A 14,642-nucleotide genomic window follows, 5' to 3' on the forward strand; every position below is an offset into this window, starting at 1 on the left:
TCAGCATGGTATGAATTCCCAAGGCAGTTCGTCCACCCAGTTCAGATCCTTGAACCAGGCCATCAAGGCTGTCTTGAGGTGCCTGTGGAAGTGTTCTACCAACCCATTGGCCTGAGTGTGATACGCCGTGGTGTGGTGGAACTGTGTACTCAGAAAGTTAGCCAGCGCTGCCCAGAGGTGAATTGTCGCCCCGTACGAGGTTAGGTGCTCTGGGACCCCGAATCTGGTAACCCATGTGTAAATGAGTGCCATAGCACAGATTTCTGTGATGGTATTATCCAGCAGGACAGCCTCCAGCCACCCTGTAGAGCAGTCAACCATGATCAAGGTATCTCGCTCCACGGAAAAGTGGTAATGGCCCCACTAAGTCAATGTGCATGTGGCTCTGCATTGGCTCAAAAGTCTGTCTGGGCGGTCTGGTGTGAATCTGCACTTTGGAGGACTGACAATTCGTGCAGGTCTTGGCCCACTGGCTGACCTGTTTACAGAGGCTATGCCAGACAAACCTGTTGGCCACCATTTTGACCTAGGTGCAGATTTTAGGGTACCTCAGGTTGTGGATGGCATCGAAAACCTGGCACCTCCATGCAGTTGGAACGATGGGCAGGGGCTGCCGGTAGAGATGTCACACAGCAGTGTCAGGTTACCTGGGCTGATGGGGACATTCTCCACCCTGAGGCCAGAGACAGCTGTCCTATACATGGGGATTTCAGAGTCCTGCTGCTGCGCCTTGGTAAGGGCCACGTAGTCAACCCCCTGGGACAGGGCGAGGGCCACGTAGTCAACCCTCTGGGACAGGGCGTCTGGGACAGGTTCGATCATGTGGCGTGGCAGAGCGTCGGCTACTACCTTGTATTTCCGTGTAATATGTTGGATGTCCGTGTTAAACTCAGACACTTAGGATAAGTGTCTTTATTGTCGGGCTGACTATGGGTCCGATACCTTATGGAAGGCAAAGGTCAGTGGCATGTGAAGACCTGAAATGCCAGCTTTACAAAAAGTAACAGAAATGTCTTACCGCCAGGTACAGCGCCAACAGCTCTCGGTTGAAAGCGCTGTATTTGAGCTCTGGGTGGTGGGGGGGTTTGGTAGAGGTGCCTGCTGAAAAAGGCCAGGGGTTGGCATTGGCCTTCGATGAGTTGTCCTAGCACACCCCCTATCACTGTGCTGGAGGTGTCGACTGTCAGGGCGGTAGGTGCCTCCGGTCTGGACCCGAAGAATGGCATTGGTTAGCGTGTCTTTGGCATTCTGGAACGCCCTGGAAGACTCCTCCACCGAAACAATGTCTTTTGTCATGCCAGTCATCAGCGCAAAGATGCATGCCACTGCCGGTATGAACCTGTGGTAAATGCTTATCATTCTGGTAAATTTACCATATGTGATTTAGCAAAGTGCCGGACCACCTCAACTTCTCAGGGAGGGGTGTAGCCCCGTGTCTGTTTATCCTGTGCCCCAGGAAATTGATGGTGTCCAGACCAAACTAGCATTTCACAGGGTTGATTGTCAGCCTGACCTCACTCACCGGATGCACAGCGGTCTTAGATGGGCAAGCGTGGGCCTTGCGGCTGCAACTGGCAATGAGGGTGTCGACCAAATAGATGGATGCAAATGGGATCTTGTAGCCCACTGTATCCATCAGCCACATTCTTTAGACCAATGGCATACGGAGAAATTCAAACAAGTCAGAGGGGGGTTATGATTGTGGTCTTGGGATGTCTTGGGTACATCTTAGGGGTGAACTGGGATTTGGTGGTACCTCTGGATGAGGTCCATCTTGGAGAACACTCGTGCACCGTACAGGTAGGTGGCAAAATCTTGGATGAGGAGCAAGGGATATCCATCAGGCATGGTGGCTTCGTCAATGCCGCGGTAGTCGCCATTTGGTCTCCAGCCCCCCCCCCCCCCTCCTGATTTGGGCACCATGTGGAGGGGGAAGGCCCAAGGACTGTCGGAGCGCCGCACAATCCCCAACTCCTCCATCTTTTAAATCTCCTCCTTTGCTAGGCTAGGGTGAGCTTTTCGGGAGGGAGTCGGTGTGCCCTAGTGTGGAGCAGGGAATCCACAGTCAATATGTGGTGCCTTACCCTGTGCTTTGGCTCGGCCATGGATAACTGTGGCGCCACTATTGAGAGGAACTTCGTCTGGATGCAGGTGAATTCATTGTCTGCAAGCATTATAGAGTCCAGGTTGGTGGGGGCAGGGGGGGTGGGGGGTGGGGGGAGGTGAGTGGGGGGGAGCAGGGGATGGTACTTTGGCTCCCCCCAGAGGCAGAGTCTGGAAAGTTCTAGTGTGCACCAAGCACTGTCCCTTGAGGTCAACAAGCAAGCAGTGGGCATGAAGGAAGTCAGTCCTCAGGAGTGGTTACAACACTGCCACAGGGATGAAGATTCATGTGAAGCAGGTGTTGCCGAATCGAAGGGGAATGGTGCGAGTCCCAAAAGTCTGAACGTAGGAACTGTTGGCTTCCCTCAATGATGGGCCCTGCTTGCTGCTGCTGGTGTCGAGGCCTGCAAGGGGTAGGACACTTATCTTGGAGCCGGTATCGACCAGGGAATGCCTGCCCATCAAGGAGTCCCAGATGTAGAGGAGGCTATTATGTAGGCCAACTGCTGCAGCCATCAACGATAGTTAGTCAGGGTGTTTCCTGTAAACCTGCAGGGTGGGCAGCATCGAAGAGCCTCCACACCCCATGGCTGATGATAGTAGCAGAACTGTCCTGGGCATTAACTTGCCTCTCCGCTGGTCTTGATCTCGCAGCCAATTGTTCATGGGGCTTGCTGATGTGGTCTATGACAGCACTGGTGTCTTTCTTTGCTCTCCAGAGCATGTCTGCCTGGGCGGTGACCCTCCGAGGTCACTGAAGTCCTCGTCCGTGAGCAAGACCTGGATGTTGTCGGGCAGCTGCTCCAGAAAGATCTGCTCAAAGAGCAGGCAAGGTTTGTGGCCCTCAGATAGAGTGAGCATCTCACTCATTAGGGCAGATTGGGCCCTGCCCCCAATCGTCCATATGCAACAATCGGGCGACGCACTGGGATGGCTCGAAAGTCCGAGTTAATAGCTCTTTGAGGGCCGCATGTTTGCCTTGTTCTGGAGGCTGCCGTAGGAAATCTACGACCCTTGCTGCTGTGTCCTGATCGAGGGCGCTCACAATGTAGAAGTAGCGGGTGTTGTTGGCAGTGATGTGTCGAAACTGGAATTGAGCCTCGGCTTGGTCAAACCACATGTGTGGCCGCGACACCCAAAACATTGGGAGCCTGAGTGAGACCGCGTGGATGGTCGCTGGCTCTACTTGATCCATCATCTTTGGGTCCAACTGCCGGTTGGACCTGTTGGGGTCACCAGTGTAGCATTCACACTACCGCGAAGTGTAGAAAAAAATGACACACACACTAAAGCCTTGGGAAATGAGACTGGTTTATAGCTCTGGCCGTCATGTTTATACGGCCTCAGGCGCTGACGTCAGGGCCCTGCGTCATCGGAGCACCGGCCTGGGATTGGCTGGTGTTCCTGCCAGAATTCCCCATCTTCCCCCAGATCTTCGTTAGTCATTTTGCGAGCCGATCTGTGTCTCAGCACGTGTAGGTTATGGGTGTGAGATAGGGAAGAATTAGATTGTTAGCACAACCTAGTGGGCCAAAGGACCTGTTCTGTGTTGTTTTATTGTTGTATCAGGTGCCCCCACTGGTCTGACCATTATCATCCTCCCCAATGCCATCTTCACCTGGTGCTTGGAGGTGAGGCTGCAGCCAGGAAGTGGAGAGGGAGGATTAGGGGAAGTGCAGCCCATTATTGGGGCGACCCTGGCATGCCTTGCTAGGGTACATGCTCACTCCCTGCCCCCAGCCCAAGCTCCCTGTGGGCATGGTGCATCTGTGGGGCTGCATCTCCCCCTGCTTGGGTACATGCTCACTCCCTGCCCTCAGCCCCAGCTCCCTGTAAGAATGGTGCATCTGTGGGGCTGAAGCTCCCCCTGTTGCTGGGAGGTTTTGTTGCCATTCACTGGCGGAATGACATTGCAGGTTCTGAGGAGTAAAGAGCCTCGTGCCCAGATCAAATGGTGGTGATGACAGGGAGAATGCTAGCCAGGCCGGTGAACCCAGTAGAAATCCCCTGATGCTCATTTTAATTCCCCATCCCATTCCCTTGCTGTCTTGTCTGTCCATGGTCTCATGCAGTGCCAGACTGAGACCACCAGCACATTGAAGGAACATCACCTCATCTTCCAACTGGGCACTACCTGCCATTCCCCCTCCCTGGGGTTCACCGGCTGCCATAACTGCTCCCACAGGTTCACTGGCTGCCACCCCCCCCCCCTCACAGGTTCACTGGCTGCCATGCCCCACTCCCACAAGTTCACTTGCTGCTGTATCACCCACCCAGGGGTTCACTAGCTGCTGTGCCCTCTTCCAGGGGTTCACTGGCTGCCATTCCTCCTCCCAGGGGTTCACCAGCTGCCATACCCCCTCCCTGGGGTTCACCGGCTGCCATAACTGCTCCCACAGGTTCACCAGCTGCAATACCCCCCTCCCAGGGGTTCACTGGCTTCTATTTCCCCTCCCAGAGGTTTACCAGCTGCCGTGCCCCTTTCCCAGAGGTTCACTGGCTTCCATTCCCCCTCCCAGGGGTTTATCGCTGTTGTGCCCCCCTCCCAAGGTTTCACCAGCTGCCATACCCCCCTACCAGGGGTACACTGGCTGCTGTAACCCCTTCCAGGGGTTCACTGGCTGCCATACCCCCCTACCAGAGTTTTACCGGCTGATGTACCCCACTACCAGGGGTTCACCGGCTGACGTCCCCTTTCCCAGGGGTTCACTGGCTGTTGTGCCCCCTGCCAGAGGAGGTTCACTGGCTGCTGTTCCTCCTCCCAAGGGTTTACCGGCTGTCGTGCCCCCCTCCCAGGGGTTTGCCAGCTGCCGTGCCCCCTTCCAGAGCACTGAATGTGAGTTGATGGGCTTTTTTGACAGAGGACAGGTTGAAGAGAAGTGGTCTGATGGGTTGAGTGGCATCGTGTGCAGTCTGGGGGGTTGTGGTGACCACCATGCATGAGGACTGTGACTCATCACCTGCCTTTCTCTCCAGGAACACTTCAAGAACGAGTTCACATCTGGCGATGGCCGCAAGGGTAAGCTGCAACCATCACCTCCGCAATCCCGCATCCTTGTTCCTCCAGCTCCAGTCCTCTCGCCTGATCAGGGGTCGTCCTCCTTCCCATTCGGAATGGCCATGTTCCCGAGGACAAGTCGAGCAGATGCACTCCATCCCCTCACCAGCCCCAGCACAGGTTCTCACAGTCCTCCCACTCTTGGGCCATGTTCCTTCCCGCAGGTTAGATCGGGCAGCTGGTCATCCCTATGATACCCTTCCTCCAGCTGGGCTGTCCCCATGGAAGGGGGTCTGGGGACAGCAGGCTCTCCCACTCTGCTTGGTCTGATCTGCACCTCGGTCAGGAGTATCCAGTGGCCTGACAACTTGGTCTAATCCAGCCTTGGATGTGAAATCCTTAATTCCGCTGTTGTTTATAGAACATAACAGAACATCAAAATCTACAGCAGCCATTTAAGTTAAACCATGTTTTCTTCTCACCTCATGTAACATAAATATTTTTTATGCAGTTGGTGGGAGAGGAGGGGAAGAAACCATAACTTGACTGTTCACAGGTAAATGGGCCCATGAACTATGAGCAAAGGGCCCACAGCCAAAAAAGGTTGAGAATGGCTGATCAGCAGGACTGTACAGGCCCTTCAGCTCAGTACTGTGCTGACCTACTCAAACCAACTGCTTAGATTTTCCCTACTGCATAACCCTCCATTTTCCTCACTTCCATGTACACATCTAATCATATTTTAAAAGATCCTGTTGTACCAGCCTCCGTCACCGTTGCTAGCACCATATTCCATACACCCTTGCCTCTTACATGCCCCGCCTTTATACTTACTCCCAAGCACCTTAAAACTATTCCCCCTTATGTAACCATTTCAGCCCTGGGAACAAGCCTCTGGCCATCCACAGGATCGATGCCTCTCATCCCCATCAGGTCACCCCTCATCCTCTGACGCTCCAAGGAGAAAAGGCCAAGTCCGCCCAACCTATCCTAATAGGCGAGCTGTCCAATCTAGGCAGCCTCCTTGAAAATCTCCTCTGTACCATCCACATCCTTCCTGTAGTGAGGTGCCTGTTCTGGGGATGTTACATTGGGCATATTGTCCACAAGATGTGTTCATCCATTGCTCTGTTTCCCTCGAAAGCTCACAAGGACTTTGGCCACTTCTATGGCTCCAGCTATGTTGCTGCCCCTGATGGGAGTCGGACTCCTGGTCTGTCTCGGACCAGGGATGGATTACTTGTGGCTGAGATGGACCTAAACCTGTGCAGACAGATGAGTGACAAATGGGGTTTCAAGGTAAGTGTGTTTGGTGTTTGGCTCCATGGTTCCAAGCCCTGTGTGTTTGGACCCAGAGTCTCTGTGGGCAGCTCTTACCCCAGATGGCCATCCTCTGAACTGTCACCCATTCACCACCCTGGACATGCCTTCTCTCCTTCCAATTGAGTGCACTGCATGACGTTCACTGGAGAGACCTAACAGGCTGGGTGTGGGCTGGCTTTCTGGAGCATCTGGAGAGATGCCCCTGAGCTTCTCCAACCAGATGGCATTAACATCGACTTCTCCAGATTCTGCTAGACCACTCCCTGTTCTCCCTCCCTTCCCCATCCCCCAGCTCTCCACCCCTTCCCTCTCCATTCACAGAGCCATTACCCCTCCCCCCGTTTGCTAGTGTGCCCTCCCTCCCTTATCCACCTATTACCTCCTGCCTGTGAGACTGTGCTCCTCCCCCTACCCCTTTACCCCACCCTTTTATTTAGACGCCTGCCCTCATTTTTCCATATCTTGATGAAGGGCTCAAGCCCAAAGAGTTGGCTCTGTATCTTTATCTTTGATGTATAAAGTGGAGCGTTTGACCAGCTGAGTTTCTCCAGCCAAGTGTTTTTACTTCACTCATGGCCTCTGCAGACATCTGTGTTTTTCACCCTGAGCTCATGCCTGGCTACTTTAGGATCATAGAGTCAAGTAGGCCCTTCCTCCTTTCTCATCGACGCCTGTCAATGCGCGCTCTTCCCTTTTTCTGGCTTTTGGCCTGGGAGACGGAAGAGACTTCAGATGCTGCGATCTGGAGCAAAATCCAGAGTGCAGGAGGGACTCGGCAGCCTGATTGGTATCAGTGGGGTGAAATGGGGGCAGGGGAACAAATTGCCATCGTTTCGGGCTGAGACCCTGCATCATGCTGGGTCCCTGAGGGACCTACTCTCCCGACTGCCCTCTTCTAGGATAAAAGGCTTTGGAATCCTCGAACTCTGTCGGCCAGGGCCAATTCATGTCCCCCTTTTACTCTTCTTGACTTTCTTAATCCTCTCCCATATCCCCTAAATACTGCAAAGGCTCCTTCGATACCAATTGCCAGCACCTCAAAATCAGAATTTATAGAAACAATAAATAAAAATAATGTACAAAAAGTCAAAGTGAGGTAGTGTCTATGGTCATTGATCATTCAGGAATCTGATGAAGCTATCCGCTGAATTCTCTGTAAATACTATTTTTAACCATTTTTACAAGTTTTAAAATCAGGTGTTTATGTCTAACTGGGGAAAGGTGCAACTGCACATCTTCCCTCTACGCCATCTTGCCACGCCCCACTGCCACTGAATTCTCGACTTCAGGCTCCTGTGCCATTTCCCGATGGTAGCAGAATGAAGAGGGCGTGGCCTGGATGGTGGGGGTCTTTGAGGATAGATGCTGCTTCCTTAAGACACGCCTCATGTCGATGTTCTCGATGGAGTGAAGTCTGGTGCCCGTGATGTTGCAGGCCGAGTTAACTCCGGACCTTTTACTTCTCCGTGCATTGGCACACCAGCCAGTGATGCTCTCCTCAGTCCACCAGTAGAAGTTTTTAAAGGTCTTCGGTGACACCTGACACATACTTCTTTCTTTTCCCTGATCAAACCTTCCATTTCCTTTGTTAACCAGGGTTCCCTAAATTTACCACTGTTTCCTCTCACCCTTCCAGGATTATGCTGACTCAATTCTTCCTGTGTCAACCTCAAATGCCACGCCCACCTCGGAAGTTGTTGTTCTCTCCAGCAGATGCAGCCATGACTTGTATGGATGGACTCAGACCTCCACCAACGTGTCTCCAATGACAAGACCTACCTTTCCCCAGGACTCTTTTGCACCTTCCCAGATCCCAAAGGGTCCTTCCACCACTTCCCACCCTCACTGTCTGAAGGTCAAGCACAAGCACAAGTCTGTCACAAGGACTGTCCACATAATGTTTTAAAATTACCCCTCCTGGATCTATTGAACATATTTCACCTCATGACAGTCCCACTCATTATGGAGGGTTCTCCACTACTGCAATCCTATTTCTGTTGTCTAGATGTTAGTTCTTTTAAACTCCACCGACTATTTAAGGCTACAGTCTCAAGGTTATTGGCCCTTTCATATTCCTCTAGCCATGTCACCCCTGCCCGATCCCACCAGGATTTCCTCCCTGCATTCTGTGATCATGCTCTCCCTGATTAACCATTCAACACCCCTCTTTTGGAGAACCCAACCCTCTCTCACCTACAAAATACCATTGAGCTGCCAATTCCTGCCTTCCTTCCCTTGGCCATGACTCTGTGCCGGTCCACACTTTCAGCTCACCTGTCCCAGCCATGAGACTCCTTGCACTGAAGTCAATGCGGTCAAAATAACTGACCTTCATGCTCCCCCACCCCCCCCAATGTCTTCCCTGACACCCCCCTCCCCCCAATCCTGCAGCACTCTGTCTACTTCACCGTTCCACTCTGACCTGTCAGCCTGTGGCCTTCTGAGCTGTTTGAACAAGAGCCAACACGAGCTTGAGGAACTAACCTCAGCCCCTGTCTGTGTTTTTTGCTGCAGCTTCCGAGGCTCAAGAACATTACTGTCACAAAATAAAAGTTTTAATATTACACACATCTCCATTTGGTCTGCGACAAAATTTCTAACAGCAGAAATTGCCGGTACCCTTACAGTCAAGGAAAGAGAAGCAAAAGAGAGTCCCTTCAGAGTCACTCTGGCACCTTGGTGGCCAATCTACCGGTTAAGGGTCCAATATAAAAGCTCGTTAATCAGCAGGCAGGCAGGCATCGTTATCTACATTGGTAGATAGTATCATCCCCAGCATTGAACAACACCTGTCTGCTGATTAGCTCAGTGTGAAAGAGACTGAGGGTATCCAGGGATAAAGTAATGACACGTTGATGATGGTTTTGTGTGAGTGCAGGAACGCAAAGGAAACAAGATTAAAAAGAAGTTATAAACCTTTATAAATGTCTAAAGGTCCGTGGGAAAGTCACAGCAGGAGAGATGGCGGATCTGCTCTCCCAGAATTCTGTGCAGCAGAGAAACCCCTCCATGAGTGCTCTGTGCATACTGGCACACGGAAATCTGGGAAGGCAGGTCCACCATTGCTCTTTCCCATGGTCTTTGTGTGCTGTTGCCGCTAGGACTTTCCCACGGTGTTTATAAATTATGTGGCTATGTGATTTTATAGCACTTTCCCGTGATCTTTTATAAAATTATAACGGTTTATATAGGTCGGCACAACAACAGGGGCAGAAGGGCTCATAATGTGCTATAGATAAAGCTTAATTATGTTATAATTAGGCATAATTAATTTTGTTTAAATACAAGATAATAATACATTGATCAGGATTTAGGGCAAGTCCACCATTTCTCGATGCATCACTGGTGTAGGATGGAATCCCCTATCCCCAGGGATGTCTTGTGATGAATGTGAAAGGACACAAACCATGGTCCAGTGTGAAGGGCAGAAACAGCTTCTTTAACCGGTTCACTGAACGGCCAATCTGCTGGTTCGCCAGTGTGAAAAGGGCCACTGAGTGTCTGTGGATTCCCCTCCAGTGCTCTTGCAGCCTCTGCAGCCACATAGACAGTGAATGTGTCTAAACCATTAGCACAATAGTTCTCAACCTTCGTCTTCCCACTCACATCCCACTTTAATATTCCCTGCACCATCGGTGCTCTGTGATTAGTAAGGGATTGCTTAAGGTGGGATGTGGGTGGGGAGGGAAGGTTGAGAACTACTGCGTTAGCACATCCTGGCCCACTTTTTGCCACACACCACTCTGTCTTGTCATCTCGAACTGCGCCATCAACAACCTGGCTCTGCACCAACCTTGGCCCCAGGTTACCACAGGTACACTCCATCCTTCCGAGCCTCTGCAACTCATTCCCGATGCTGATGGGGGCTGCTTTCTCTCCACAGATGGGCGCTCCCAGCATTTGTTTTTATTTCAGGTTCCCAACACCTGCAGTTCTCTTACATCCAGCACTATCCTCCCCATTCCACAATGTACTAGCCCCACTCTGTCAGTACCTACCCTGATACTGCATCCATCTAGCCTCTGGCCACATCCCCTCTCTGCCCCCTCACCTCATGCCTTAAAAGCTGCCTGTATCTTCCCACTCTTTTGTTCTCCTGCCTTTTGTTGAATCCAACAATTTAGGATATGGTCTTTGTTTCCAGTGGGCATTCTGTTTGTAAATTTAGAGATACAGCTCAGTAACAGCCCTTTTGGCCATGAGCCCACACCACCCAAATGCACCCAGTGACTAATTAACCCAATATAATTTGGAACATGGGAGGAAAATGGAGCACCCAGAGGTTCCCTACGCAGATCACAGGGCGAATATACAAACTTCTCGAAGACAGCAGCAGATTCGAATCCAGGTCGCTCGCGCTGTGATAGCATCACAAGGATAGTTGCCCAGACTGGGATGGTGGCAGACGTCCCATATAATTCCATCACTGTTGGGAGGTGCATGGGAAAGGTTTAACTGCAGCCTGCCTTGCCTCTCCCCCAACCGTTGTGCCTTCATCAGTGTCCACAGGGCATTCCACCTTGTTGACTGCTGACAGGCTGAGCAAATCCAGCTAGACATTGCTTTGAGGCTGACAAGTTAAAATTTTTTTAATGTAGTGATACAGCACGATAACCGGCCATTTCAGCCCATGAGTCTGTGCCGTCCAATTACACCCAATTTACCTACAACCCTGTACATTTTGAACAGTGGGAGGAAACTGGAGGCCCCCAGAAGAAACCCCCCACAGATGCGGGGAGAACGCACAAACTCCTTATGTCCAGCACAGGGTTCAAACCTGGGTCACCAATGCTAATCTTCAGACCAGTTGACCCTTTAGACCTGAGAACTGACCTCTGGACACCGTCAGCCCACTGAGCTAATCAGCTAGGCATGCTGTAATTCCTGCCTGTGCTCTGCTGTGGATACACTGAACAATGCGATGGAATCGGGCCAGTATGGTGCAGCCTCCCCTCAGGCTCTCAGAACTCTCTCCTGAGCAATCTCTGGCACCCATATCTCCAACCAGTCCCCAACAGAGAGAATGATCCCCAAAAGTCCACTGGATGAAGGCGAGCTGGTGGGGCTATTAATGGTACAGTACAGTATGACTTATGTTGTATTATTACTTTGAGATGGATTTGCCTTTGTGTGAGCTTTGGGTTATTTTTGATCAACCCTCTTCCCCAGATGACAGCGAGGCTGGAGATGTATGCTGAAGAACTTTACCAGGCCGTGAAGGATGACTTCCAGCCCGACATCATCACTGAACACTGAGGTACCGGAGGCCTGGACTATAGCAGCCCAGAGGGACAGGGGCCACACCAGTGTAGTCACTCTATCCCATACAACGTGCCAGTGCATCACACAAGCCGTCATCTCTGGACCGGGACGCAGCTTCCAAGCACCAGCAGCCCTCCTATCGCTCAACCTGGTACCCTCCACCTCCTTTCAGGTGAAGACACCCCCCCACCAACCCCGGGTCTCCCTCCACCCTGATATTCCTGTCACATACCTCCTTCCCCCCACCCCCCCGGTCTCCCTCCACTCTGCTGTTCCTGTCAGTGAGTTCCCCCCCCACCGGGTCTCCCTCCACCCTGCTGTTCCCATCAATGAGCCCCCCCAATCTCCATCCACCCTGCTGTTCCTGTCACTGAACCCCCCCCCCCCCCGTGTCTCCATCCACCCTGCTGTCCCTGTCACTGAGCCCCCCCAGGAGTTGTTCCTAACTGGTCTGTGTCCGTGCATTACTGAACCCAGTGCATCTCAATGTCATTAATTAAAAAATGCAAACTGTGTTCAACTTCTCCAACGTTTGTTGCTCTTCAGCCTATCCACCTGAGCTGCAGAGAAATCCCCTCCTGATTGTTGGATGTTTAATCCTCCGGTTTACACAACTGCACAAGAAAAACAAGTTTTGAGAGTTGATTCTCATACCCTACAGGGCAATGCACAGCTGGAATTATATTTGTTCGAGGCAGGTTTTGGCCTCGTCAAGAAGTTTCTTGCATAGCCGTGGCCAGTAGGTTGTTCTCAGCTTCCCGTCGGTTCCCCTTTGCAGTGCCTTCTCCACAGTCTCCACCACCCTCCCCAGTCAGTGGATGGGGATTCATTCATTTTCACCTTCCTATTTTTCCCACTTACTTTTCTGTTTTGCACTATTTTTCTCTGACCGATTGTGTTGCCCTCGACATCATTTTAAAAAAATTTAGATGTACAGCGCGATAGCAGGCCATTTCAGCCTGCACTGCCCAATTCCACCCATTAACCTACAGCCCCCAGTACGTTTGAACGGTGGGAGGAAACCCAACCAGACACAAGGAAAACGTACCAACTCCTTTACAGACAGCGCAGGATTCGAACCCCGGTCCCGATCATTGCCGCTGTCATGCTGTTGAACTAACCATGCCACCTTTTCACTTATTAACCTCTGCTCTATGTCGGTCGGTGATATATTACTCCTGTACTTCCTGGACCATTGCCCACCCTTTCAGCTCCCACATGGTGAAACACTTTCCAATGGCTCCTGCCCGCTCCCTCAAGCTTTGATTTTATTTAGAGATCAGTTGTGGACCTGCTCAATATCCTGATCTTGCCACTGCCAGTTACATTGATCCTGCATACCTCTTATCAAGGGCCTCACCTGGAGTTGAGAACAGTCCCAAGTCACACCATTCAAACACACTCTGCTGGTCGATGTTTCAAGATCTCGAATCCCTCCAGCAGGTTTTTAACTGTAGCTCCAGCATCTACAGTTTCCTGTGTCTCCACTTGATTTTTTAAAGTTCAGCCCTTTCTTTACTCAGCTGACCCCAGTTTAGATATTTCTGACTAGGATTTGATCGTGACCATCCTCTAGATGGTCTCTGAATTAGACCGAGTGAACAATATACATCATGAGGCTTCCTTTATATGAAATCTAGAAAGAACAATTCTAACCTGCATCAGCTTCTTCCCACGATAGTTTGTGCAGATCAAACGATGAGATAGGAGCAGAAATAGGCCATTCAGCCCATCGAGTCCCCCCACTATTTAATAATTTCCGCACTCAGCCCCACTGCCCCGTCTTCAGACTGAAACATCAGTGAACCTTTACCCATCTTACCCCCCCCTGTATGTATCAAGTCAGCTTGAATTTCTTGTTGAGGGATCAGAGTTTAGTGCATCTGCTGATCTGAAGAATCACCTCCTGTGTCTTTCTGCAGTGAAGGTTGGATGTAGCTGCCTGTCCGAAACACTGGACCCAGGGCCAGATCTAGGGGTGCATGCCCATAACCTTGACATCTGTGCAAAGTGACAGGAAGGTGGTTTAGGGGAGACATCAGAGTCACATTTTTTTAACAGAGTTGGGGGTGTCTGGAATGCATTGCCAGGGATGGTGGTGGAGGCTGGTACATTAGGGGCATTTAAAGAGACTCTTCGTCACATGGATGGTGAAGGGGAAGGGAGGGTTTAGTTTTTTTTTTGGTCGGTATATATAAGTGGGCCAAAGGGCCTGAATTGTGCTGTCATGTTTTATGGGAACACCCACCCACAGAAAATGTGCCCAATCCTGACTGCAATGGGAATACCTAGAGCAATCAGCAGTTTGCTGTCGCCTTCAAGTGAAATAACAGATGACCAATAAATACCAAGTGAAGGGAAGATTAGGCCATGATGTAAGATCATAAGACAGAGTCTGCCCCACCATTCAATCCCACCCAGCCCCACTGTCACTGGGGATGGGGAAACAGGGACACGATACAGCACAAAACTGCTTCCATTTTGAAACTGACCCAGAGTTGTTCCGCCAAATGCCAATGATCAAATTCTTCAGGGTTTCCTGAAACTTTGGATCCTGATCATTTGGACAGAGCAGTTGATGGAATTTTAATACAGAGAAGTGTGAGGTGCTGCATTTTGGGAAGTCTAACATGGGTAGGACCTACACAAGGAACAGCAGGGATCTGGGGAGTGATCTTGGAGTACAGGTGCATAGTACCATGACAGGGGTGTCACACGTGATGACAGTGGTGGTCAGAAACACTTATGGCACATTGGCCTTCATCAGAGTACGAAGTCTGGGGGTCATGCTGCAGTTGTACAAGACATTGGCGAGGCTCCATGTAGAATATTATGTTGGGTTTTGGTCACCAGGCTAGAGAAAGGATGCTGTCAAGCTGGAGAGGGTACAGAGAAGATTTACAAGGATGCGGCCAGGACTCAGGGGCCTGAGCTAAAGGGAGAGGTGGAGCAGACT

At 51.1% G+C, this 14,642-nt stretch overlaps 1 protein-coding gene across 3 annotated transcripts in view; it reads left to right on the forward strand.

Moving 5' to 3' along the window:
* upb1 (ureidopropionase, beta) overlaps positions 1-12,201 on the forward strand; it is a 196,063-nt gene extending 183,862 nt beyond the window's left edge. For 2 of the 3 annotated variants that reach the window (XM_069933759.1, XM_069933760.1), the window contains 3 exons: positions 5,080-5,122; positions 6,246-6,400; positions 11,594-12,201. In XM_069933759.1, the coding sequence (XP_069789860.1) occupies positions 5,080-5,122; positions 6,246-6,400; positions 11,594-11,680 (285 nt within the window). In that variant the 3' untranslated portion in view covers positions 11,681-12,201. Of the gene's footprint in view, positions 1-5,079; positions 5,123-6,245; positions 6,401-8,060; positions 8,995-11,593 lie in introns of those variants that run through there. The other variant, XM_069933758.1, reaches the window with a different exon arrangement.
* The last annotated feature ends 2,441 nt before the right edge of the window (positions 12,202-14,642 follow it).

The sequence above is a fragment of the Narcine bancroftii genome, chromosome 4 (genome assembly GCF_036971445.1).
Source record: "Narcine bancroftii isolate sNarBan1 chromosome 4, sNarBan1.hap1, whole genome shotgun sequence".
Taxonomy (NCBI): Eukaryota; Metazoa; Chordata; class Chondrichthyes; order Torpediniformes; family Narcinidae; genus Narcine; species Narcine bancroftii.